This window comes from Pelophylax lessonae (assembly GCF_965119305.1).
Source record: "Pelophylax lessonae genome assembly, chromosome: 4".
Lineage (NCBI taxonomy): Eukaryota > Metazoa > Chordata > Amphibia > Anura > Ranidae > Pelophylax > Pelophylax lessonae.
The window spans coordinates 546,210,722-546,237,746 of NC_138771.1; the positions used below are offsets into that span (position 1 = coordinate 546,210,722).

Here is a 27,025-nt window from a genome sequence, read left to right on the forward strand (position 1 = left end):
CTCTGTAAATGTAAAGTGGTTACCTGTGAAGGCTTTTAATGGGTCCCCTATGGGTAGTAAAATTTACGTTGGTTGTTGCCATTGCGCAGGCATGCGCAATTTTAAAGCATGACATGTTTGGTATCTATTTGCTCGGCGTGACATGAAAAAAATTGGGATACATATACATATATATATATATATATATATACACATTTTTTTTTTTTGCATTATTTTTTAAAGTGTATTTTTTTTTCTCAAAAATTGTGTTTGAAAAAGTGCTGCGCAGATACCGTGTGACATAAAAAAAAATTGCAACACCCACCAATTTATTCTCTAGAGCCTCCACAAAAAAAAAAAAACGCATAATGTTTGGGGGTTCGGAGTCATTTTCTAGCAAAAAACACTGGATTGTTACATGAAAAAAAGTGCCAGAAAAGGGGAGGTCTTCAGGTGGTCATGTGACTTGAATGAAATGGAAGTGGTGTGAATCCTGTCACATTGTACTGGAGGAGTCTTTTATAAACTTTTATGTTTGCCCAGAAGTCCTATTCACCACACAACGCTCTTTAACCCTTCCGCTGCTGCGCCTACCATTTTGCACCCCAGGCCATACTTTCTCCCTGCAAGATACTGCCTTTGCGAAAACAGGAAAATGCACAGCAAACCATGAAGTCCTCCAGTGTTTCTGATTAGAATCCCCTCACAATCTATTCCTTTACTAGCAAACTCAGTCAGACAGACACCTGCTCAATGCGCACGCCTTCTGGCTGTAATCACTTCTACGTTTTAAATAAAGTTGTTGAAGGCGGCCGCAGGGAGCTCTGGGAAGTGTAGTTGTGTTTGGCTGTAGAGCGGGTCACGGGACTGAGCGCTGCTCCGCCACTCCAGGACACGTTGGGGGTACTCGGGCTGTCACCCTGGTAACAGGCGTACTATCTTTCTATCTATCACGTGATTACATTGCGCTGTAGGTGGCGGTGTGGGTGGGTAGCTCCAGACTATAGCAAGGGTTTTGCTCTTGTAGATAAGTAGGTGTACGGTCCATGCCGGGTGCAGGCTAATGATTTTTATTATTGTTCATAAACCTTTCTAATGCTAAATAATCTGAACATAGTGTAGGCCTCACAATCTGCCTCATCAAGTAGGGGGGTGTACTAAAACTGCTGCAGGACGACCAATCAGATTGGGGTACACTGTCATACGCCCGCCCTGGGTACGCTGTCACACGCTCGCCTGGGGGTACACTGTCATACGCCCGCCCTGGGTACGCTGTCACACGCTCGCCTGGGGGTACACTGTCATACGCCCGCCCTGGGTACGCTGTCACACGCTCGCCTGGGGGTACGCTGTCATACGCCCGCCCTGGGTACGCTGTCACACGCTCGCCTGGGGGTACACTGTCATACGCCCGCCCTGGGTACGCTGTCACACGCTCGCCTGGGGGTACACTGTCATACGCCCGCCCTGGGTACGCTGTCACACGCTCGCCTGGGGGTACACTGTCATACGCCCGCCCTGGGTACGCTGTCACACGCTCACCTGGGGGTACGCTGTCATACGCCCGCACAGAAATAAGCTGTCACACGCCCGCACGGGGGTACGCTGTTATATGCCCGCACAGGAGTAAATTATCACACGCCCGCACGTGGGGGGGGGGGGGGGTAAGCTGTCACACGCCTGCACGTGGGGGGGATGTAAGCCGTCACACGCCCGCACGTGGGGGGGGGATACGCTGTCACACGCCCGCACGTGGGGGGGGGTGTAGGCTGTCACACGCCCGCACGTGGGGGGGGGTGTAAGCTGTCACATGCCTGCGCACGGGGGGGGGGGGGTAAGCTGTCACACGCCCGTGCGTGGGGGGGGATACGCTGTCCAACGCCTGCACGGGGGGGGGGTACGCTGTCATACGCCCGCACGGGGGGGGGGGACACGTTGTCACACGCCCGCACAGGGGGGTACGCTGTCACACCTTTGTGAATGGGGCCTAAATCTTTTTTATTTACCTAAAAGCAGAGTTTCACCCTATTCTAGAAGTTCGGCCCCCGGCATTGCTGATCACTGTCCCAGTAACGTGGTATTAAACGCTGTTCTACCACTTGTACCTACAGGCAAGCATATACTGAGGCTTACAGTGGATATAAAAAGTCTACACACCCCTGTTAAAATGTCACTTTTTCCACCTTTAATGTGACCTAAAATCTGTACAACTAAGGTGAATAACAAACTAAAATCTTTTAGATGGAGGGAAGTAAAAATAAAAAAACTAAAATAATATGGTTGCATAAGTGTGCACACCCTTTAACACTTTGTTGAAGCACCTTTTGATTTTGTATGGCACATCTTCATTTAGCATTTATTGCACCTTCTTCTTTGCAAAAACACTCCAACTCTGTCAGATTGTGAGGGCCTCTCCTGTGCACAGGCCTCTTCAGATCACCCCACAGATTTTCAATCAGATTCGGGTCTGGGCTCTAACTGGGCCATTCCATAACTTGAATCTTCTTCTGGTGAAGCCATTCCTTTTTTGATTTGGATGTATGCTTTGGGCTGTTTTCATGCTGAAAGATGAAATTCCTCTTTTTGTTCAGCTTTCTAGCAGAAGCCTAAAGGGTTTGTGGCAATATTGACTGGTATTTGGAAATGTTCATAATTCCCTCTACCCTGACTAAGGCCCCTGTTCCAGCTGAAGAGAAACAGCCCCAAAGCATGATGCTGCCACCACCATGCTTCACTGTGGGTATGGTCTTCTTTTGGTGATGTGCAGTGTTGTTGTTTCACCAAACATATCTTTTGGAATTATGGCCAAAAAGTTCAACCTTGGTTTTTATCCGATCGTAACACATTTTCCCACATGCTTTCGGAAGACGTCGGATGTGTTTTAGCAAAGTTTAGCCGGGTTTGGATGTTTTTCTTAGTAACAAAAGGCTTCCGTCTTGCCACTCTACCCCATAGCCCAGACATATGAAGAATACGGGAGATTATTGTCACACGTACCACACAGCCAGTATTTGCCAGATATTCCTGCAGCTCCTTTAATGTTGCTGTAGGCCTCTTGGCAGCCTCTCTGACCAGTTTTCTTCTCGTCTTTTCATCAATTTTGGAATTCTTGGTAATGTCACTGTTGTGCCATATTTTCTCCACTTGATGACTTTCTTCACTGCGTTCCATGGTATATCTAATGCCTTGGCAATTCTTTTGTACCCTTCTCCTGAATAATACCTTTTAACAATGAGATCCCTCTGATACTTTGGAAGCTCTCTGCGGACCATGGCTTTTGCTGTAGGATGTGACTAAGAAAATGTCAGCTCATTGTCACCAAACTTGAACAATGAGCTCCGCGTGCGTAGCTCACTGTACAGAACGGACAGGCAGGTAAGTAAGGGTCCAAAGGGTGGTAATAAACAGCACATACTCAGACTGGTCTGAGGTGGTAAGCGGGGTCCCCCAAGGCTCAGTCCTGGGACCAACCTTGTTCAATTTATTCATAAACAGCATTGAGGACAGGATCAGTAGTTCAATATCAGTTTTTGCAGATGACACAAAATTGGCCAGGGCAATAACTGCACAGCATGAGGCAGATATCCTACAGAATAACCTGGACAAAATAACGGAGTTGGCAACGACATGGCAAATGAGGTTTAATGTGGAGAAGTGTAAGGTTTTGCACTTGGGGACTAAAAACATAAAAGCACAATACACTTTAGGGGGGGGAACCATTGGGGGAATCAAAAATGGAGAAAGATCTGGGAGTCTTGGTTGATGATAGATTAGGCAATAGCATGCATAAAGAAAGGGATGTATTCCAGAGATAAGACTATAATCCTTCCACTTTATAAAACTCTGGTCCAACCGCATCTGGAGTACTCTGTCCAGTTCTGGTCGCCAGTCCTCAGGAGGGATGTATTGGAGCTGGAGAGAATCCAGAGAAGGGCAACTAAACTGATTAGGGGATTGGAGGACTTTAATTATGAAGAGCATCTGCAATCGCTTGATTTATTCTCCCTGGAGAAGAGACGCCTGAGGGGGGACATGATAGCAATTTATAAATATCTCAATGGGGATCTCGGCATAGAAAAACAGCTATTCAGTTGCATTCAGGGATTGCATGAGGACACGAGGGCATACAATGCGATTAGAGGAGAAGCGTGGGGGGTTCTTTACTGTTAGGGCTACAAGATTGTGGAATTCTCTACCACAAGTGGTGGTTTCTGCGGGAAGTATGGTGGCTTTCAAAAGACTCTTAGACTTACATCTCAAGGATCAGAACATTCAGGGCTATGTGAGATGAGTACGGCCACACACACCTATACAGGTTGAACTGGATGGACTATTGTCTTTATTCAATCTCACCTACTATGTAACTATGTAACTATGTAATTCTAATAGAGAAGAGACATAGCACATTTTGTCTGACTTTAAAATCCTGCCTGTTCACCCATTTTATATTTTTTTCACTTTAATCAGAGCTCCACCCAAAAGTGGAAGTCCTCTCCGCTGCCACACTTTGGCAACTTTTGGGAGAGAGCAGGTACCTGGTTTTGACAGGTACCCGCTCGCACTTCTGGCTCAGTTCGCCGTGCTGATGTGAGCCAGATGTTTGGCCTCCTCCTCCACCTTTTTTTTTTTTGTTTAACTGTATTTGAAGTTTAACATTTTGACACTATTTTTATAACTTCACAGCATTGCGTTGTACTGCTGTACAGTGCAGAAAAATTCAGCATGGCTTCATTTTCCCATACCGCACATCACACCCCTCACATTTTTGTAAATATTTTATTCTATCTTTTCATGTGACAACACTGAAGAAATGACAAATTGCTACAATGTAAAGTAGTGAGTGTACAGCTTGTATAACAGTGTAAATTTGCTGTCCCCTCAAAATAACTCAACACAGCCATTAATGTCTAAACTGCTAGCAACAAAGGTGAGTACATGTCCAAATTGGGCCCAATTAGCCATTTTCCCTCCCCGGTGTCATGTGACTCGTTGGTGTTACAAGGTCTCAGGTGTGAATGGGGAGCAAGTGTGTTAAATTTTGTGTTATCACTCTCACTTTCTCATACTGGTCACTGGAAGTTCAACATGGCACCTCATGGCAAAGAACTCTCTGAGGATCAGAAAAAAAGAATTGTTGCTCTACATAAAGATGGCCTAGGCTATAAGAAGATTGCCAAGACCCTGAAACTGAGCTGCAGCACGGTGGCCAAGACCATATAGCGGTTTAACAGGACAGGTTCCCCTCAGAAGAGGTCTCGCCATGGTCGACTAAAGAAGTTGAGTGCACATGCTCAGCGTCATATCCAGAGGTTGTCTTTGAGAAACAGATGTATGAATGCTGCAGAGGTTGAAGGGGTGGGGGGTCAGCCTGTCAGTGCTCAGACCATACGTCGCACACTGCATCAAATTGATCTGCATGCCTGTCACCCCAGAAGGAAGCCTCTTTTAAAGATGATGCACAAGAAAGCCCGCAAACAGTTTGCTGAAGACAAGCAGACTAAGGACATGGATTACCGGAACCATGTCCTGTGGTCTGATAAGACCAAGATAAACGTATTTGGTTCAGATGGTGTCAAGTGTGTGTGTGGCGGCAACCAGGTGAGGAGTACAAAGACAAGTGTGTTTTGCCTACAGTCAATCATGGTGGTGGGAGTGTCATGGTCTGGGGCTGCATGAGTCCTGTCAGCACTGGGGAGCTACAGTTCAGTGAGGGAACCATGAATGCCAACATGTACTGTGACATACTGAAGCAGAGCATGATCCCCTACCTGGGCCGCAGGGCAGTATTCCAACATAATGACCCCAAACACACCTCCAAGACGACCACTGCTTCATAAAGAAGCTGAGGGTAAAGGTAATGAACTGGCCAAGCATGTCTCCAGACCTAAACCCTATTGAGCATCTGTGGGGCTTCCTCAAACGGAAGGTGGAGGAGCGCAAGCTCTCTAACATCCACCAGCTTCGTGATGTTGTCATGGAGGAGGGGAAGAGGACTTCAGTGGCAACCTGTGAAGCTCTGGGGAACTCCATGCCTAAGAGGGTTAAGGCAGTGCTGGAAAATAATGGAGTCGACACAAAATATTGACACATTGAGCCCAATTTGGACACTATCAATTAGGGGTGTACTCACTTTTGTTGCCAGCGGTTTAGACATTAATGGCTGTGTGTGAGTTAATTTGAGGGGACAGCAAATTTATACTGTTATACAAGCTGTACACTCACTACTTTACATTGTAGAAACATGTCATTTCTTGAGAGCCCATTCACACAGGGGCGACACGACTTGCCGGGGCGACCTGTGAAGTCGCGGTGCACAGCGTGCACCGCGACATGCACAGACTTCATATCATTGAAGTCAATGCAAGTCGCCTCCAGGTCGCCCCAAAGTAGTACAGGACCCTTTTTCTAAGTCAGAGCGACTTGTGTCGCTCCTATTAGAACGGGTCCTGTGCTAATCAATGGCAGGCGACCCACCGCGACTTGTCAGGCGACCAAGTCGCCTGACAAGTCGCGCTAGTGTGAATGGGGACTCAGTGTTGTCACATGAAAAGATTTATAAATATATTTACAAGAATGTGAGGGGTGTACTCACTTTTGTGAAATACTGTATAAAACAATTGTTCTATATGTGCCATAGCTGCCTTTATCCATGTGGAAAAACACAGATCACAGCACATAGTGTGAATGAGCCCTAACTGAACAAGCGAAGTTGATTGGTTGCCATATGCACAGATGCTCCAGGTTTACTGAATTGCCCTTCTTGTTTATTTCCCTGGAATATGCAGACTGAGCGGTGCTCACACATATATGCAGATTTTGACTTTTTACCTAAAGTCACTAGCTGGGTTGCCATGGTTTTCTGCTGACCTTGGACATCTGCTGCCAGCAGAAATGAGTGACTTGTGACTATCACATGGCAGGGAACAGACTTGAATTAAACTCACAACTCTACCCTGAGTCCCTTATAGAGGGCGTTACAGAAATGGATAACAGGCATTGAAAAGGTGCTGAAACCTGGTTTTTATTTTATTTTTATTGCTGGACTGCAATTTTACATTGTGGGACTATTCCGCAAGTTCCATTCAAGCATTTGGCTTGCAAATGCAGTGTAACCCCCTTAATCTCGTTGGCTGAGTTTATAGCATTTTTGTTTGTGTATCAGGCATCAGGAGTTTGGGGAAGGCTGGTAAAATCGCAGCTCAGTTATTTACAGCCCCTGGCTGCTCTTGTGAATGAACTCTTAAGGCCCCATTCACACCTGCGTGACACAATGCGTTTTTTTAGTACGGTTTTTTTGCTGTGTTTGGCACACAATAGCATAGGGAAGCCCAGTCACTTGAATGAAATTCCCTACATGAGACAAACATGGCAAAGTAGCTCGGGCACCTTTTTTTTGTCACTGAGCCAAGTGCGGCGATTTGCGTTCCTAATTTTTCATGTATTTTTTGTCGCACAGCGAATGTGTGACAAACCACTTGACTGCTATCTGTTTGAGGTGCCATTAGGAAATAATAGCACTGCAAGCACAATGCTCCCAATAGTCCCTGATTTGGAACAAAGTCCCTTTGTCCCTTTCCTCCTCATTTGTCCCTCGTTTTGGTCTGATTTATATAGTTGTATATAAAATGCACTATTTTTCTTTCAGTAAAGTATTTCCCAGTGCTAAATCTTTCATCCGATTTTCTAAATTGCTGCATTTGTAAATTTAAAAATCCAGTATAAAGGAATAGTAGTGGGGGAAAAAAGCACTTGTGGGTTTAACTCATTTTTTTCTTTTGTATAATTCTCCTATAAGGGGTGTGACAGGGGGTGTGTCCTATGCCTACATATGTTTGCTCATAGGTGTTCCTTGTTCCCATCTCAAAAAGTTGAGCGGTATGCAAGTGTGTGGCGTATTTTGCTGCGTTCCTAGCACTTTTCTGAAAACGCAGGCAGAAATTTGCGTTTCTGTCTGCGTTTTCTTAACACCTAAAGAGTGGACATGCTTCCCCATTTTCCCAACATTACCATTCTGGGATAGCTGATTGTATCCCTAAAAAAATCGGAATATCGGAACATTGTAAATAATTCTATTGGCTTCTGAAAACAAAATGTAATGGTTTATTATTAAATGTGTAGAAATGACTCCCTCCAAGCATCCTACACTGCAGAGAAATATTTTTTATACATTTTAATATTAATACACCGTGCTTGTAAATCAGGTGTATGGTTTGATGGCAATGCGTCATCAGGTTCTGTACAACTAAATGCTGTAATTAGTGACTATATAGGATCACCAACCTCTGATTAGCTGTCTTATGATATAACCTACTGTGTACATTTCTTCACTAACTCCTTCTTAGGTTGTTCTCTGCTCATTATCTATCCTTACCGATCCATCTATACTGCAACATGATGTAGGTCCTTTGTATCCATGGCAACACGTTATATTATGCTCATTCTGTGATATTATTATTTATGTTTATGATTATGTAACGCATGCCGCTATACATTGTTGTTTATAGCTAATAAGAAAAAATAAGGTTCAAACATACAGAACATACTGCTTGGATTATTATTATAACCGCTCGCTTACACTTAATGTGGAGTAGAAAACCTAGATAACTTCAGACCGGGGCCTGGATGTATCCTTTCCCGACAGTGGGGGTACTATTCCTCCCACGGACCCGGACAGTGGGGGTACTATTCCTCCCACGGACCCGGACAGTGGGGTACTATTTTTCCCCGGAATACCAAAGATGGAACACTGTTTACTCCCACTGAAGCCAGGACATTTTCTACTCCCACTGGCCACAGTCCGGCCTCCCTAAAGCCTGAACAACAATAAACTGGCCCTTTATTTAAAAAGTTTGGAGACTCCAATCTAAAGAAAGCCCCTGTACACACACTTGTGGTGGGCTATACATGGCCTAATCTTGCACTGGTTAGATTGCCTATTTCATTGACTGGATGAGACTAAGGCCCCTTACACACAGGGCTGTTGAGGAACTTTGCATCCCTCTCTGCATTTTAGTGCGCCCTAGAGGGATACATTCAGCATCCAGCCCCTCTGCAGGCAGCCTATCAATGTCTATGGTGCATTCAGGGATGAAGGTCCGGAACGCTAGGTCCTCATTATACATAGTTTTGGTAAATCTAAAATAGTATGGTCAGATTGTAATAGGTAAGGTGAGCTTTAGGCCACATAGTTGTATCTTGGGGTAATAATGAGCTTTTTAATGACTGTCAGAATCATTACTACTCTGTTCTTAGTGGGCATCTCATCATTTATGGTTATCCTGCTATTCGGGCCCAATTTAACACCAGTTACTTGTTAAGCAGGGGCATGTTGCTGTCTATCCACTATCTCTCTGTTGTGAATGACACCCCTGGTGGGTGACGCGGGCTCACCTAAGATGCAGGGTCTAAGAGACAACTTGGCCTTCACCAGAGCACTCTGTAAGGAGAGGTGGCCCGTGGCTAATTTGTTGCAAGCTGGCACCAGGTCTTTGCACTCAGGATTGCCCCACAAAGTGGTCTCAGGAGCAGGGTGGTTACAATGTGGCAGGCAGATGGCAGTCAGTTTTCGTGCAGAGGTTGAGGCATGCAGGGACAGGCAATCTGGTCAACAATGGGCAATCGGAGCAACAGAAATTTTAAGGGCTTGTTTATATGCAGCAGATTGCTTTTCATAGGTCGTTTGACAGACGGGGGTGGGGGAGGAGGTGTTATGCCATATTCTCGCCTCCTGTTCCTAACAGCATGTGCATGCCACCACTCGCAACTGGCCAAAGCCACAAGCTGGCATGCACTAAAACACAGATGGACAAGGCGAGCCATGCCTCTGGCTGTACATACCCAAATCCTAGAGGTACTTTAACACTCCCTATGCACACAGGCTTATCTGTGCTTCATCACTTGCTGACCAATTTGTGTCAAGTTAATGCCAACTTGACCAGTTCTACCAGCTCTGTCTATCTAGTATTGTTCAAGGGTCTTGGTGACCATGAATGCATGAGAAGACCAGCATGTGGCCCACCAGGCGGCAATCCCTGATGGACCTTCTGGTCTTTTGAAGCCCCTTTTGTCCTAGAATAGTTTGCAGTCATTATTTTCAGCTCATAATCAACAAAGACAAAGCTGTTGACGGGTATAAAGTGGTGAATACTAGAGAAGCCTGTACATACCTGCAGCAGCCTTCACTGTCTGTTCGGGCAATGTTCTGGAACTTGCCCATGCAGAACAACGCAGCAGGTTCTTATTTAGGGACATGCCACAACCCTGGTTGCTGAAAGCACAGCCAAGTATGCAAAATTCGAGCAAGTTGCAATTTAGCTCATTACAAGGCACAAATGCATGTTTAAGCTGTAATGTGGAGATAATTACAATGAATTACATTGCAGTGTACCAACGCATGCATTACCACTAATTTTGAATGGGTGCTGAGTACACCCAGCACTCTGGGCTTCTGGGAACAAAAGAAATACCTGGTGCTTTCGGGTAGGAGCGCATGACTTAATTCACTTCTTAATATATGAAAATACTGGTGTTTGGTGATTGATTGGTTATCCAGGGGCTGTTAAATAATGGCAGGGAGCGAATGCCCAGTCCCTAATGAACTGCCCTGGTGTGGCGTACACGGGGATAGCTCTCCTTGGTCCCAGTGATTGAAGTAAATGGTGTGGGAATAAAAGCAAAATAAATATGTGCAGTTAATGGGGCTGGTATTAAAGTGAACCTATTGCTTTGCACTGCATAGAAAATGCACAGGTCCACTTTAATCTCTATATGAAAAATATATGGTCACAGACCCAATCCTATCATTCTGATACTGTGCAAATGTGGAATCTTAGTGCATATTTTTTACTTTTTTTTGTAATGACGTTTTTTTTTTTTCTAAGGGCTAATGTCGAGTTGGGTTCGAGGTGCAGTGAGATTGGTCCAGCAGAATCCCTTTTGTATTATACCGAGACGAGGCTTCTCTCAGACTCAGACGCTCAGGATGAGGTTCGTTCAGTTCCAGAGTGCCACCTCTGCAGGCCAGAGAATTGGTGTGGAGCTGGATGGGGAGAAGATCATTGACCTAAATTCCTTTGATTCTTCATTACCTCCTACAATGAGAGAGTTCTTAGAAGCTGGAGACGTGGCCTTTCAGACAGCCAAGAGGTATAATCTCAAGTATAGGCATTCAGATGTCAGATTTGGGCATTTAAAAGTGTGTTGGAGCTTGGTAACCCCACAGATTTTATATGTCTTTTATTATTTATACTTTCACCTCACAGAATGCAAATTACTATCATGGCTGCATCATACCAGGCAGTAGAAATTTTTGTGCAAAATCTGACGCAGCTCTGAATGGAAACCAATCAATTTCCAGGTTTTTCATCCAAGATTATTTGAACAAGCTGAAGTCAGAGGCTAATTTGGCTACCATGCACAGCTGCACCCAATTTTGCGCTCTTAAGTTTAGTAAAGCCCCGTACACACGTACCGATCGGCTGTCTTTTGTCCGAGGGCTGTCTTGTCTGTTGAAAACTGCATAAGACTGCACACAAATTTTGTCGGCCAACAACAGCCGACTGCAGAAGTGATGTCATGTGATGGTTAACTTTCCGTGTGTTTTTTCTTTTCTGAGCATGCCCAGTCTTGCAAATCTGCTGATTGTCGGCCGAATTCTGTACTGACTGACGCACAATTGGCCGTTCTGTTGTCGGCGTACAAAAATTTTAATGCTTGCATGACAGATTCTGTTCGGCCGAAAATGCGCTGTCGGCTGTCGGAAGCTTCATACTAACAAGCCTACAATCGGCCGATCGGTCGGCGGCCGAATATTTGCGGCTGACAATCGGTACGCGTGTACGGGGCTTAAATCTCCCCTCTGTTCTCAAATGGGATTGCAGACTTAGCCTGGGTTCACACTATTGCTAAGGCAGACATCGCATGTAATACGCATCGCTTTGCTGTGCAGATCACATGCAATGTCTGTGTGATGCGAGTTCAGCCATACAGTTTGTATGGCTGAACTCACATTGCAATTGCACGCAAATGCTGCAGGAACCTTTTTATTTTTCCTGCGCTGGAATCAGTTCGCATTTGTGTTATGTGATCCAATTCCTGTCCGAATTCAGTTTGCACTGCGACCCGAGAATCAATCTGGGGGTGTCATTATCTTTGTATTGATACCCACATTGGTTCTCAGAGGGCAGTGTGAACTGCCTGGGAGGGAGATGCGATGCGGGAACCCGCACTAGAATCGCAATGGTTACTGCATTGCAATAGTGTGAGCCCAGGCTTAAAAAAAAAAAAAACGGTCATGGAGCTCTAAAAGCCTGTAAGCTGACTCACGCTTTTTGATTGCACCAGGGTGACACTTACACACTCCGCATTCACATTCAGGCTTAAACCTGCAAAATATATGCCGGTATAGGTGTGTGCGAAAGGTAAACAAGTGATTTGTAACTCCGTGTGCTAGAAGGTGTACTGTATCTGGGGTGTTTGGGAGAGGGTTCCAAACACAGCACATTAGAACAGAGAGAAAGACGAAGGAAGTTGAGGTAAGGTTGGGGGTGCTCAGTGGTGGTGGGGAAATTCCCAGGGGCTGGTGCTAAGGTAAGTGGATGATGGGCTCAGGGCTTGGTTGTGTTTTATCAGCCACTTAAGCCTCGTACACACGCAACGATTATCGGCCCACCGATCGGCCGTCTTTTGTCCAGTGTTGTTGTGTTGGTTGAAATGTGCTCTAGACTGCACACAAATTTTCTCGGCCAACAACCAACTTCAGAAGTGATGTCATGTGCTGGTTAGACATATGCCGGTTTTCGGTAATTCGATATATCGCGGTATTGCATAGCCACGGTATTGTTATTGTGGCATTTTTAAAATACCGAGTTCCTCTGCTCCTGGGTCTGACTTGTGAATTGATACATTTCAGTGAGCTGGATGACTCATTCACTCACACAGCTCTCCCAGTAACTATAAACAAAAATGATTACATTGTATCTTTTCCTTCCCTCTGCCAGGGAGAAAGGAAGTTTAACCTCTTAAAGACTGGACCTTTCTCTGACACTTGTTGCTTGCAAGTTAAAATCAGTTTTTTTTTTGCTAGAAAAGTACTTAGAACCCCAAACATTTTATATATATTTTTTAGCAGAGACCCTACAGAAAAAAAATGGCGATTGTTGTAATATTTTATGTCACACTGTATTTGCGCAGCAGTCTTTCAAACGCAATTAATAGACTTTAATGAATAATAAAAAAAAAAAAACGTAACAGTAAAGTTATCCCAATTTTTTTTTTGTTACACAGAGAATCGTGAGAGAATCGTGATCTTTATTCCAAGCTAAAAAATCGTGATTCTCATTTTGGCCAGAATCGTGCAGCTCTAATATATATATATATATATATATATATATATATATATATATATATATACACACACACACACACACACACACGCATACGCATAGCAGCCCACATTACATTATTATATAGCCATCAAGCAGTGTCTGACCTACCTGGTGATGACTGGTCCTGGCGCTCTGATCCGATGGCCTGGTCTTTAAAGGGGCAAATCCTTGCGATCCAGAAGTGGTTAAACCTGCAGGAGGACCGGTGTTTTTATCTATTAATGACTTTACTATTGCTTTAGGCCTGGTTCACATGTATGCGGGTTGGCGGTTCACATGTATGCGGGTTGGCGGCCCACATTTGCACAGGCATAGCAGCCCATTGATATGAATGGGCTGCTATGCCCTCATTTTCCGCAGAAAAAAGGTGCATGCAGCATTTTTTTTTAAATTCAGTGGCCTTGAAATCCATCCTGCTTTTGCACCATGCGACTAACCTGCAGTTCCTGCTCTGGCAAGCTTTCTGCATTTTTTGTATACGTGGGCACGGCATTTAAAAACAGTTTGCGTGTGCAGCAAAGGCAGGTAAGTCGCATGGTGCAAAAGAAGGATGGATTTCATGGCCACTGCATTTTTTAAAATTCTGCATGCACCTTTTTTCAGCTGAAAACGCAGGCATAGCAGCTCAAGCCCATTCACATCAATGGGCTGCTATGCCTGTGCAAATGTGGGCCGCCAACCCGCATACATGTGAACCACCAACCCGCATACATGTGAACCAGGCCTAAAGGGATAGTAAAGTAATTTATAAACAACACCTCCTTCAGGTTTAACCACTTCTTGACCACAAGGATTTGCCCTCTTAATGACCAGGCCATCGGATCGGAGCCGAGCGCCAGGACCAGTTATCACCAGTTAGGCCAGACACTGCTTGATGACCTATTTTAGGCCTGGTTCACAGAGTCTGTACTGACTGACTATATAATAATGTGCATAAGTGAACCAAAGCCCCTAAATTCAGCAATGAAATTGAAGTGAGGTGGAAATTTAATAATTTAAATTTAATAATAGAATACCGTGATAATACCGTATACCGTGGCAAAACCTTAATCAATTAATCGCAGCATGAAAATCTGATACCGTCACAAGCCTAGTGCTGGTTTACTTTCAGTGTGTTTTTTCTTCTCTGAGCATGCCCAGTCTTGCTCATCTGATTTTTGTCTGCCGAAATCTGTACTGACTGACGGAAAATCGGCCGTTCTGTCAACGGCCAACAAAAATTTTATAGCATGCACACCAGATTTTGTTAGGGCGAAAAGTCGCAGTCGGTTGTCGGAAGCATCATACTAACAAGCTGAAAATCGGCCGATCGGACGTTGGCCGAAAATTCACGGCCAACAATCGTTGCGTGTGTACGAGGCATTAGACTGTGTGTATAAGTTCTATTTAACCTGGCCTTGTATATCATACTTGGAAAATGATATAGTAACAATGGGTTGATTTTCTGAAGGCAATAGACCAGCCTTTTTCAACCAGGGTTCCCAGGCACCCTGGGGTGCCTTCAGGTTTCTTTGGGGGAGCCTTTGCAAAATTCCTAAAAAATTGCCCAAAAATTGTATGCAAACCAGAGGGTGAATCAAGCCTGCTTTTAGATACAGAAAGCCACAGGTTATCATTGTACACCATTACAAACTTCTATTCATTGGTTGATGAGGAGGATGTCAAGTGCCTGCACAGCATCCTGATTTGCTCCACCCTTGCCCCTTTCTATAAGCACTGGGGTCACATTAGCTGAGCGAGAAGGAGAAACATTGGAATACTAGTCAGTACCTGTGTGCAAAGGCATGTTTTGCTTTAGTATAATAAACCTTTCATGTTGGGTGTCCTACGTGTGCTGATGTTGCTGCATTATGTAAACTATTAGATGTGTTTTATAACTATATATAAAAAAAAAAACAATTTTGTCTAGATACTGTATATATTCAAATATCAATGTGTGTATTTTACATACATCTAGGAAATGTACCTAAATCTGTTTTGATACAGTATCAGCCTCCTGTAATGCACTCTGAGCCAAAAAGTGCTCTGTGGCTGCACTCTCAGCCTGCAAAGTGATGATCACATCAGTGTGCTGCTGCTCCTTCATTGTCCGGTTACAGGCTGAAGATGATCCTGGATCAGGCAGGTGTTTTATAATCCAAAAAAAAATTGGATCCTGTTACTTTAAAGCATGTCAAACAGCACAGTGCTTGTGCTGTGTAATTTGGCCCTTTGTATCAACTGAAATACCTGGCTGATCCTGCTGACATCAATGGGGGATTTTCGGCCCCTCCCACTGGAGCTGTCGGATCAGGAGAGGGAGCAGCGAGGAGTCATGTAAAAAACGTAGTAATGGTCTTATTTTTTTACAAAGCACAGACACTGGGGCAAAGAACGTTTTCTAACAGAGGGGATTTGGTGTACTTTACACAGTGGCCTAACAACCACTTCAACTGAAAAGTAGGCTGACCGAGGTCTAGAGCTTGTCTGTTCTAGTGAAAACAGATATGTATGTGTTTCACTTGTGTATTTCCTATGTGCCTGGAGTTCATCATTGTTTTGGTCACTTAATTTCCCCTGTTCCACAGAGCATTGGGTTCCGGTCAACACATTCTGAGCCGCAATGAGCTTACTATTTTGGCTCCGATCACCAAACCAGACAAGGTTGTTTGTGTTGGGATGAATTATGTGGACCACTGCCTGGAGCAGAATGTTCCTGTTCCTAAAGAGCCTATCATCTTCAGCAAGTTCCCCAGTTCAATCATTGGCCCATATGACTCCATTGTCCTTCCACCTGAAAGCAAGGTAAATGTAGTACAACAGAAAAGCTGTGATATGACAGTAAGTTAAAGGTTATGTATGTGCAGGTCTTACATATGGAAGTGTGTCAGAAGCTGCTTCTGGCTTCAAGGTTAAAGCTGAAGTTGAGGTATGGCAATTTTTAGTTACATTGGTCCAGCTTTGACCAGTATAAGCATGTATGTGCTTTACCTGTTGGATCCCCTTGGAAGCTGGCAATCACTGTAGTAGGCACTTTATGTTGCTACAGTGACAGTGATTGCTGCTGTATAAGAAACTACCCAATATAACCAAACTCAAAGACTAGCCCCAAATGAACAAAATATGAACATCCAACCTGGGAATTCACAGGAACTGCCTGGGTGGTAGGACGTGGGTCACAGAAATATTACATAAATGATAATATTTTACAAAGTAAGATGCTATATGTGCTGTCAGTGATAGTAATCCGTGATCATGTCCTGTTTGGGTAAAATACAGCTATACAGTAGGTATAGAAAAGAACCACCCCCCTTTAAAATAATCACATTTTGTTGTATTGCAGTCTAAAATGAAGACAGGCACAGTTTTTGTTTTATCCAGCTGCAACCTATAACATTCAAGTGAAAGATATAACCCCAACATGTCAAAAAAAATTCAAAAACAGAATGCCTGAGTTAGAAAAATGATCACCCCCTCCTAAAAATGACTTGTAAACTCAATCGGGGCAGCTAATCAATGGCACACAAAACCACTGTACATGAACTGTACCACAGGAGAGGAGTGGTGCAACCTCAGGGTCGGCCATGAAGTCAACAATCGCTTTTGTCCTGTAGGCAGGACAAGAGAAGAAATCTATTCAAAGGGAGAGAAATGCCAGCTTAGACAGTTGGCAATGGAACAATTCCTCACCTTTTAGTCCCAGTTTTAGTGGTTACCAAGACCAATACACAGAGAGCATTAAAAACCTGACAGAGGTTCTATTCCCATACCACTCTATCCAAAGAAACTAGGGATACATTAGGTACTGCATACATAATGCTTTAGTAAAACACCACGCTGTACTCTTTCAAAGTCCTATATTCAAAAAAATGTTTTCATTAAAATAAAAATGTTGATTTTTTTAAAAAATAATTGCCTGAAGGATGATAGATGTGGCATATATTTTTCAGGTGACTTTGTTACATTTTCACTATTTTAGTGAAAATCAATTAGGAAAGAACAATGTAATTTTTCATACTGCAAATATATTTAGTGCACTTATGGAATATAAAGTTTTTTGTTTTTTTTTACTTCAAAGCTGAGGTTGGGGACTTTTTTTGTTTTGTATTGCATCAAAGTTCTTGTATTCATACTGCTTGGACCTTGAAGAAGGGGACACACCCCGAAAGCTTGTCTTGAAAATTTGGATGTTAGTGCAAATAAAAAAAGTATCACAGATGGTACTAAATTGTTCCTGAAGCAGTTTAGCTAATAATGTTACTATACATTTTCACCACTAGAGGGCGCCGCTATATTTTATATTGTAAGTTTTGTCATCCAGTGTTCCGATTTCTGAATTTCCTTTCTACATTAATAGCACTACAGTTTTCTAGGTTTCCAATGCAAAAAATGAAATGTAAGCCCAGATGTATGTTTTTTTTTTTAAATGTGCTTTGTATTTTCAGCATAATTTGTTCATGGTTTTAAATTACCCATTAAAAGTTTTTGGACAAGTCATTGCTTGCATGTATAGTAAAATCATTTACCATTCTGTTTGCAGGAAGTGGACTGGGAGGTTGAATTAGCCTTTGTTATTGGGAAAAGGGGGAAAAACATTAAGGTAAGACATACAAAACCATGATTATATTTCAGATGCAGTTTTTTTAACCAATATGTTTCAGTTAAAAAAAATGCATGTTGTGAGCTTCTGGCTTTAAGGCTAAAACCAGCTGTTTATGGTACAGATGAAATTTCACACAGCAATTTAACCCCAGCTGTGGCTAGAATCCAGCTGCTCCCCCTGGATTCACAGGTGTTTGCTGACGGTTGCAGCCGCTCAAATTGTACAAAGCAATGACAGGCTGACAGCGACCAAAGCTGACCAGAAGTAATCGCACATGGATCGATTAGCTGCAGCTAGGGACCAATGATCACAAGCTGTTTGCGTTCAGGAGTGATCATCTGTCCTTAACAGCAGGTAATTACTTAATTTTACATTTATATCCGAGTACCAGCAGACAGCTGCGCCCATAACTATCCACAACCATATGTGAATCCTGCTACGGGAATCTGCTAGATTCTTGCCACAGTTAAAATCTCCTGTGAATGACAGCAAAAAGAAGATAGTGCTATTCTCTCGATCATTACTTAGTCTGTAAAACCAACAAAGTCTACAGCCTTGTTTATTGTAAATACACCACATGGATCTGTTTGGCTACATAACATGTGTCAAACACAAAGCGGCCTGAATCTGTCCCACCAGGCCACTTCATATGGTCCTTGCACCCAGGCTTTTTTTTTTTCTAGATGGAACATGGCCAAACTCTGTTCTGCCACCTCCAGCTCTCACCTTTCGCTCACTGCTGTCACTTCTGTCTTTACAAGGACAGCTTTCCTCTCAGTGGCTCTCACAGATCGCTGCCTGCCCTGCAATTGCAGCAGGGACAAGGGGAGATGCAGTTGCAGTGTGGTATGAGGAATCACATGGTTAGCTGCACTGTGATTTCGATCTGTGCCCTTGTGAACTAATGCTGACCTATGATCTCCTTGCAAGAGAGAGGCGAAGCTGCCTACACTGGAGGTACTATAGCCAGGCCGCGTACGTGAGATTAAGGGAATTTTAGTTTTGTGAAGAGGAAGGGGAGGAGAATCGGGGCTGTGGATGCAGAGGTGAGGGATAGGGGAGAGTGGTGCAAGGGCCAGATGCAAGGGTGGATGTGACAGCCTTTGAAGTAGAGCAAAACCCAGGACACTGCATATTCTACTCCTAAACCCTGTACTCTGTATGTAGTGCACTCTGTACATGGCGTACCCCTGAACTCTGCACTCTGTATAAAATGCACTCCTCGTGCTTATTGCCCCTATAGGTTCCTCCCACTGTGCAATTTGGTCACACACACCATTTAGTGTGGTTCTTGAACCTATTCTCTGAGAAAAAATCACTGGATAAATTATTATAGTCTTCTGGATACAATTGGCTCTTTGAGGGCAACTATAATGTTGAAGCAGCCTGCAAATAAATTGAGTTTGGCACTCCTGGGCTAGATCCATGTGATGGCACTGGCTGTGTAAGTAAATCCAATGAAAAGAAGAAAGGTGGCGGCACATCCAGGGAATAAAAACAGTAGCTTTATTGAAGATCCATTAAAAAGTGAAACATGACAAACATAGGGTCCAAAGGTGCTCAGTAGACGGCGTTTCACACTGTCGTGCTTACTCATTACTAATAGTAATTACTTTAGCAAAGAGTAAGTATGACAGTGTGAAATGCGTCTACTGAGCACCTTTGAACCGTATGTTTGTCATGTTTTACTTTTTAATGGATCTTCAAAAAAGCTACAATTTTCCATTTCAATAATTTTTTATTAAACAAATCAAACATGAACAAAATAACAAAGTGTCAAACAAGGCAAATACCAAAAGAAAGACATAAGCCATAAAAGGGGAACACCATACACATGGAGCATATGAAAGAAAACGTACATGAGGAGTAGGCAGCAGAGTCCACAACATAGCTGTGAGCAAGAAAACCACCCCTCCAGGGGAGTAGCTCAAGGATAGGAGTGTTCGGGCACCAACATGGTGATCCCCGCTCCTGCACCCCGGTGGGTGCATGTCGCCCTCCCCCAACCACCACAGGGCCGTAGGGTGTAGAGATGAGCGCCACAGCCAGAACCACCTGGGGGTCCCCGACCACCAGCCCCAACATGGCTATGATACAATGATCCTGAAAGGAAAACAGAAAAGTAAAAGGAGCAGAGAACAGAATAGCAGAACAGAAAAGAAGAGAAGTCCAGGAGCAAACCATTTCTCATTTAGACAAAGTCACGCCCAGAGGGCTCAAGCCCAACTGGGCTACAATGAAGCAGATAGATACTGGATCCAGGGTTCCCAAATGTTGTCAAATTGAGCCCGCCTGTCGGAAAGAGTAGCAGACAGGCGTTCGTTAACCATTATCCAATTGAGTTTGTGTTTTACAAGCTCGAACGGAATGGTCTGAGACCTCCATGACCGAGCCACCGCCAATCTAGCTGCCGTGAAGATAAACCCCACAAGTTTTCTGGCCCTACGTGGGACCTTCACCGTAGAATGCCCAAGTAGGGCCTGTTCGGGGGACTTGGGTAGATTGACTTGCGTTAATAAGTAAATAAATTGTAAACCCGGATTCAGAACCTCTTGACCTTGGGGCAGGCCCAACACGTATGCAACATTGTACCCTGCATGCCACAACCCCGAAAGCAAGTGGCCGGAGTCCCCTGAACGTAAGCTGCTATTCTTGGCAACACCATATACCAGCTCATCAATACCTTATAGTTGGCCTCAAACAGAGAGGTATTTATAAATGATTTGGAAGCGCCCTGGGCCATCTGATGCCATTCCTCAAGATCATGTTCAGATTGAAGGTCTTGTTCTCACTTCCGCATATAAAACAACTTGGTAGGAGAGGAGGTGAGGATGCCATAAATTTTCGAGATGTGCCCAGTGTGCTTGTCATAAGACCTACATAAATATTCCATGGGGGTAGAAGTAGCAAGAGCTGAGAGGGACTGTAAGGACCGTAGAAAGTGGGCAATTTGCACATAACGATAGAATTCAGAATTAGGGAGACCATATTTTTCTTGCAGGTAAGCTTTAGCAATAATGCCCTTATTGTCACAGCAATCAGCAATGCAAATAAGTACCTTGTTAGTCCACCATGCAAAATTAAGGGGTTGGAGACCAGGGGTGAAAGCAGGATTGCCCGCTATCGGAGCCAGAGGGGCATGTGGTGACTTGAAGCCTTGAACTTTTGATAGTCTATCCCAGGAAAAGGAAGTGGTGGGACACATGATGGCCAGTCTGTCCCCTTGCCTTAACCACATTAGGTGGCTGATAGGTTCAGACTGAGCCGGTGAGGACTCAATGTGCATCCATGTGGACCAGTGGGAGGAATGGAAGCGAATGAATGGAGCCAGTGGCGCAGCATAGAAATATTTCACCAGATCGGGCGCTCCTAGGCCACCTCTTGATTTAGGCGTGAACAGCGTGCTACTGTTCACCCTCGGTCTCCTTTTCCCCCACACAAAAATGTAACAGTTTAGATTGGAAGGACCTCAACTCGGACAACTTGACAGCTATAGGAAGGGTGCGGAACAAATAAAGCAACCTCGGCAACAGATTCATTTTTAACGTGTACAGTCTGCCAAACCACGACGGGGGGGGTTCCTCTCCCACCTCTGAACATCCTGTAGCATATTTCTGAACAAAAGGAGGATAGTTGGCTTGATACAACCTATCTATTGTCGGGGTCAGATAAATACCCAGGTAAGGGAGGGCCCTTTCCTGCCACTTAACCACTTTAGCCCCAGCCCTATTTCGGACACTTTTTGTTCACAAGTTAAAACCAGTATTTTTTCCTAGAAAACTACTTAGAACCCCCAAACATTATATATATTTTTTTAGCAAAGACTCTGGAGAATAAAATGTCGGTCATTGCAAAATTTTTTGTCACGCGGTATTTGCGCAGCGGTCTTTAAAACGCCATTTTTTTGGAAAAAATTTGAAAAATCACATTTCACTGCATTTAAAAAATACTAAACAGTAAAGTTAGCCCATTTTTTTTGTATATTGTGAAAGATGATGTCACGCCGAGTAAATAGATACCAAACATGTTACGGTTTAAAATTGCGCCCCCCCGTGGGATGGCGACAAACTACGGTCAATAGAGATCTCAATCTGCGACGCTTTAAATTTATTTAACGGTTACCAGTTTAGAGTTAGAGTGTAGCTCTTTTTTTTTAATTATTGCCCACGCTCTGGCGATCGCGGCGATACCTCACATGTGTGGTTTGAACAGCGATTTCATTTGCGGCTCGACTTGCGTATACGTTTTTTTTTGTGCGCGAGCTAACGGTGACGGGGACGGCTAAATTTTTTTTTTTTTTTTTTTTCCTATTTATTTTTTCTTTTTTTTTAAACTTTATTACAGGTTTTTAAAAAAAAAAAAATCTGATCACTTTTATTGCTGTCACAAGCAATGTAAACATCCCTGGTGACAGCAATATGTCGTGACAGGTACTCTTTATGGAGGGATCGAGGGTCTAAAAGACCCTAGACCCCTCCACTACACTTCCCTGTATGCAAAACGCCGAAAACGGCATTTTTGCATACAGCCGTTTTTCAAATCTGCCGCCTTTTGCAGCACAGTAACCTGGACGTGACGTCATGGACGCCGCCTCCGGGTTACGTCATCGGAGACCCGATCGATGCCGTTTCCGGCATTCATCGGGACTCCATCCAGCCGGCGGACGTGCCGGCTGGGTGCTCGGGGCTCCCGGTGGGACGGTAGCCCCGAGCAAAGCCGCGGAAGGCGGCGGGAGGGGGGGGACGTCCCCTCCCGCCCCCCCGGGTAACGATCGAGCGGCTCCCGAGCCGCATCGATCGTTACCGACGGAAAGCCGACCGTCGGCTTCAAACAACGGTACCGGGATGATGCCTCTAGCTAGAGGCATCATCCCGGTATAACCCCGCAAAGTCTGATCACGTAGAGGTTACGTGACTGGTAGTAAAGTGGTTAAAGGGGAAACTATTGTGTAAGGCGGTCAGTGTTGCGGTGTCAAGATTTAGATTAAGCATTTAAGTGATTGACAGAGAGCCCCAGTATAAGTGTAAAATCTTTAAGGACACGGTAAAGGTTCGGCAGGGACGTGATGGGGGACAACAGCAGCAAAAGAAGATCGTCCGTAAATAAGGCACATTTATGTTCCACCCCCTCACATTGAATTCCTTTGATGTCTGGGTGATGCCTGAGCTTGATGGCTAGGGGCTCGAGGGCCAGGATAAACAGTAGGGGGGAGAGAGGGCAACCCTGCCTGGTACCCCTCCAAATGTTCAATCTAGGAGAACGAAAACCCTTGACCACCACTTGGGCAGTCGGGATAGAATTGAGGGCGCTCAATACTGTCAGGAAGTGGGGCCCAAAGCCATACTTGCGCAATATAAGGAACATGTAGTCTCACGAAAGGGAGTTAAAGGCCTTACATAAATCTAGTGACATTCCTTTATGAGGGGCCCCCCCCATTCCAGTTGGAGTGGACTGCAGCAATTATATCAATCAGTCTACGGGTCTGGTCTGGGGCTCGTCTCTGAGGCACAAAACCCACTTGGTCCGGATGAATGTATCGGGCCAGGAAGGAGTGCAACCGAGTGGCCAGGATTTTTGTCATCCGCTTAAGATCCACGTTAATAAGGGAAATCGGGCGATAATTGGAGCAATCACTATGGTCCTTATTCGGTTTTGGAAGCACATTAATGTAGGCCTCATTTTCACAGGCCGGCAGGGACCCTCCCCCCCCCCGGAGGTGATTAAAGAAGGCACACAATTGAAGGGCTAGCAATTCAAGATACTTTTTGTAGTAATGGCCCGAGAACCCATTCGGGCCCGGTGCCCTAGTAGGATTCAGGAATTCAATGGCTGCCCGTACCTCCAGCTCAGTGAATTCCGCATCAAGAGAGGTGACATGGTCCGTATGTATTTGGGGGAGAGGAATGTCCCTAAGAAAGTCCTCCACTCTATTGGGATGCAGTGGCGTCGCGGAAGCATAGAGCCGTGAGTAATAATCATGAAATTCGCGCACGATTAGGTCCGGGTTTTGTGACAACTTGCCGGAGCGGAGACGCAATCGGGGAAGTGCAGGAGTATACGGGCGAGGATTACATTTTCTAGCCAGAAGAGTGGAAGGTTTACACCCAGACTATAGAATCGATGGCGGGACCAGCGGAGGTACTTTTCCGCTTTGGTGGTTAGGGTAAGATTAAGGGCCGTTCGCGCTGCATCTATTTTAGGTCTGATGTCCCTCTGAGGATGTTGTTTCTGTTCCAGTTGAAGTAGATGAAGGGCCTCTTCCTGCTCTAAAATCGTCTGTGCGTGGATACGTTTGGACCGCGCCACCAACAATCAATTTACCTCTGATGGTGGTTTTATGGGCCGCCCAATAAATTCTCGGGTCGTTGTCAGAGGGAACATTCTCCTGAAAGAACTGGTGAATCGCAGTTTCCACCTCAGAGAATATGACCGGGTCGTTTGGAGTGAGGCATTAAGTCTCCACGAGAACGGGCCCCTTCTAGGATCCAGTGACCGGACGGTCAGTTGGACTGGTGAGTGATCGGACCAGGACGCATCCATAATCTGGGACTTCAATATGGATGGTAACTGTGAGGAGAGGGTAAATAAGTGGTCGATGCGAGAATATGTATTATGAACTGAAGAATAATGGATGAAGTCCCGCGTAGAGGGGTGCATGTTCCTCTAGACATCAACAAGGTCATTAGAATGCAGTAAATAGGCCAATTTGCCGCCCTGCTTGGGGGTGTGTTTGACCACCGGTTTCGATCTATCAACTGCCTGTTCCAAGGAAACATTACTATCTCCTCCCATTATCAACTGGCCCCTAACATGGGGAAGTAGGGAAGAGAGCATTGATTCAACAAACCGGACTTGGCCCGAGTTAGGAGCGTAATACGAAATGAAAGAAACCGGACTTCCACTAATCCTTCCCACCACCATTATATATCTACCATCCTTGTCCTTTATCACTGTATCCGGTACAAAAGGGACTCCCTTGGCTATGCAAATTGCCACCCCCCATTCTTCTCCCGCGCACAGGAAAGGAAAAAGGTGGGATACCTAGCATTTAGAAACTTTGGAGCCGACGTGGCTGAAAAGCGTGTCTCCTGCAGCTGTGTGACATGGGTCTTCCATCTATAATAGGCCTGGAAGTCGGTGTCGGTGAATTAAAGCCCTGGACATTATGAGTTATTACATTGAGCGTTGATGTGCCTTGTGTTACCATGGTGGTGTGGCAGACTGTACTCGCCTGTGACCGGAGGATCCTCCTCCCATCTTCAGCAACGACCCTGGTCCAAAATCATACACTACTGGAGGAAAAGAGAACTATACGGAAAAGAGAAGAGACAGAAACTAGAAAAAAATGTTTTAGAGTTAGCACATAATATACAGACAAAAAAAGTGTCCATGAGTCCCAGATGGGCCACAGACACAGGGAACGCAACATTCCCAACACATCGTGTGAATCGAGGTCCTCCATAAGGGGGAAGGCGATCACACTAGTAAGTGGCATAAGTCTATGCACCAGCATCCCCAGCTCTTTGCAATGGAAAGGGAGACAGCGGGTGCACAACATCCACGGGTGCCACTCGACCCCCCGCCCGCCACGCTTGCCCGTGGCAGACTAGGGGGGCGAACAGCAGCCATCAGGAGGGCAGAAACATGCAGCATAATGAGCAGCAATATACAAGGAAAAAAACACAAGTCAGCAGTCTAGTTGTGGGTGGGCAAAAAGCAGCCTAGTGGGAGAACTCTCCCAGGTGCCAGCAACAAAAACAACCAGCCGCCCCCGGGCCCAGGCAGGGATCATCCGTCCACCTGTTGGAGAGGGGGGGGGAACAGTGGTCAGGCCAAGCAAGGGGAAAGACCAACAAAAAATAGAAAAACAGCAGCAAAGTTCCAGCAGTTCATCCATAGTGTCCTTTGGATGCGGATGATTTCTTAGCGTTGGAGGCTCTGGATTTGTGGGACCAGATCGGGGATATCGGTCATTCCATGTGATGTGGCGATGCAGAAGGAGGGGGAGAGGAAGCTTCTCTGGATATCAGGCCCAAGGCCAGCAGGACTTCCTCGCCATCCCTAAAATTACAGAAAGAGTGAGACTTGCCCTTAAAGGTAAAAGATAAGTGAAAAGGGAAAGACCAGCGATACTTAATTTGATGCTCTGTTAAGCGTAGCAGGAGAGGTTTCAAAGAGTGTCTCTTCTGGATGGTCAAGGGGGAAATATCAGCAAAGATTTGAATTTTAGGATCCAGTAATGTGAGGTCCTCACGATTTCTGGCTGCATACATGACCTTCTCCTTTATCCTGTAGAAGTGTGGCTTGACTATAACATCCCATGGCAGGCTGTCCTGTCTGGGGGCAGTCAGGGCCCTATCTATTTCCATGTGATGAGAAGAGATATCCGTGATCAGTTCCTTCATTAAGGCATGTACAGAGCCCTCCAAATCTGAGACAGACTCTGGGAGTCCCCTTATGCGGAAATTATACCTCCTGGACCTATTCTCCAGGTCCTCAATTTTGGCGGTATCTATTTGGTCTTGTAGGGAGGAAATCACTGAAGAATTCTGATTGACCTTTTTAACAGTAGTGTCCATTTTGGATTTCATTGTGTCCAGCCTGTTGCCTATGGCATTGAAGTCCCCCCTCATCTCCTCTGTGATAGTGGCTAACAGGGTCGCATCCCCAGAGAAGGCCGCTGGAGGGGTGGGTGGCTGCGGATGTGAATCCATAAGGGAGCTGGCCTGGCTGAAGGTGGCCTCCGCAAGGTCGGCCATTTGCATGTCCATAGAGGAGGCCGGAGAGCTGGCCTCATCTGAGCCCTCCGCCCTGTATGGGGAAGCCAGGGAAAATTGAGGGGTCCCGCCACCCTGCGCCGAGGGAAACTTATCCTGAGATTGGGAGGAAAACGGGTCCGGGGGTGGACTTACATGCGTGGTCTGCTGAGCGGGGGTCTCCTTCAGCATAGGGACCTTCTGTGATAGGGCCGCGGCATAACTCTGGCCTTTCTGGCTGGTCACCATCTTGGCCGGCGAGGCCTGGTGCGGGGGCCGAGCAGGCTTTGCCGATTTGTGCACCGTAGACTATTGCAGGGGGT

At 45.2% G+C, this 27,025-nt stretch overlaps 1 protein-coding gene across 2 annotated transcripts in view; it reads left to right on the forward strand.

Annotated features, from left to right (window-relative positions):
- Positions 1-801: 801 nt before the first annotated feature.
- Positions 802-27,025, forward strand: part of LOC309552265 (oxaloacetate tautomerase fahd2, mitochondrial-like) — a 91,759-nt gene continuing 65,535 nt past the window's right edge. Inside the window, exons 1-4 of one of the 2 annotated variants that reach the window (XM_082253154.1) lie at positions 802-902; positions 10,860-11,124; positions 15,932-16,148; positions 17,884-17,943. In XM_082253154.1, the coding sequence (XP_082109280.1) occupies positions 10,865-11,124; positions 15,932-16,148; positions 17,884-17,943 (537 nt within the window). In that variant the 5' untranslated portion in view covers positions 802-902; positions 10,860-10,864. Of the gene's footprint in view, positions 950-10,859; positions 11,125-15,931; positions 16,149-17,883; positions 17,944-27,025 lie in introns of both variants that reach the window. The other variant, XM_082253155.1, reaches the window with a different exon arrangement.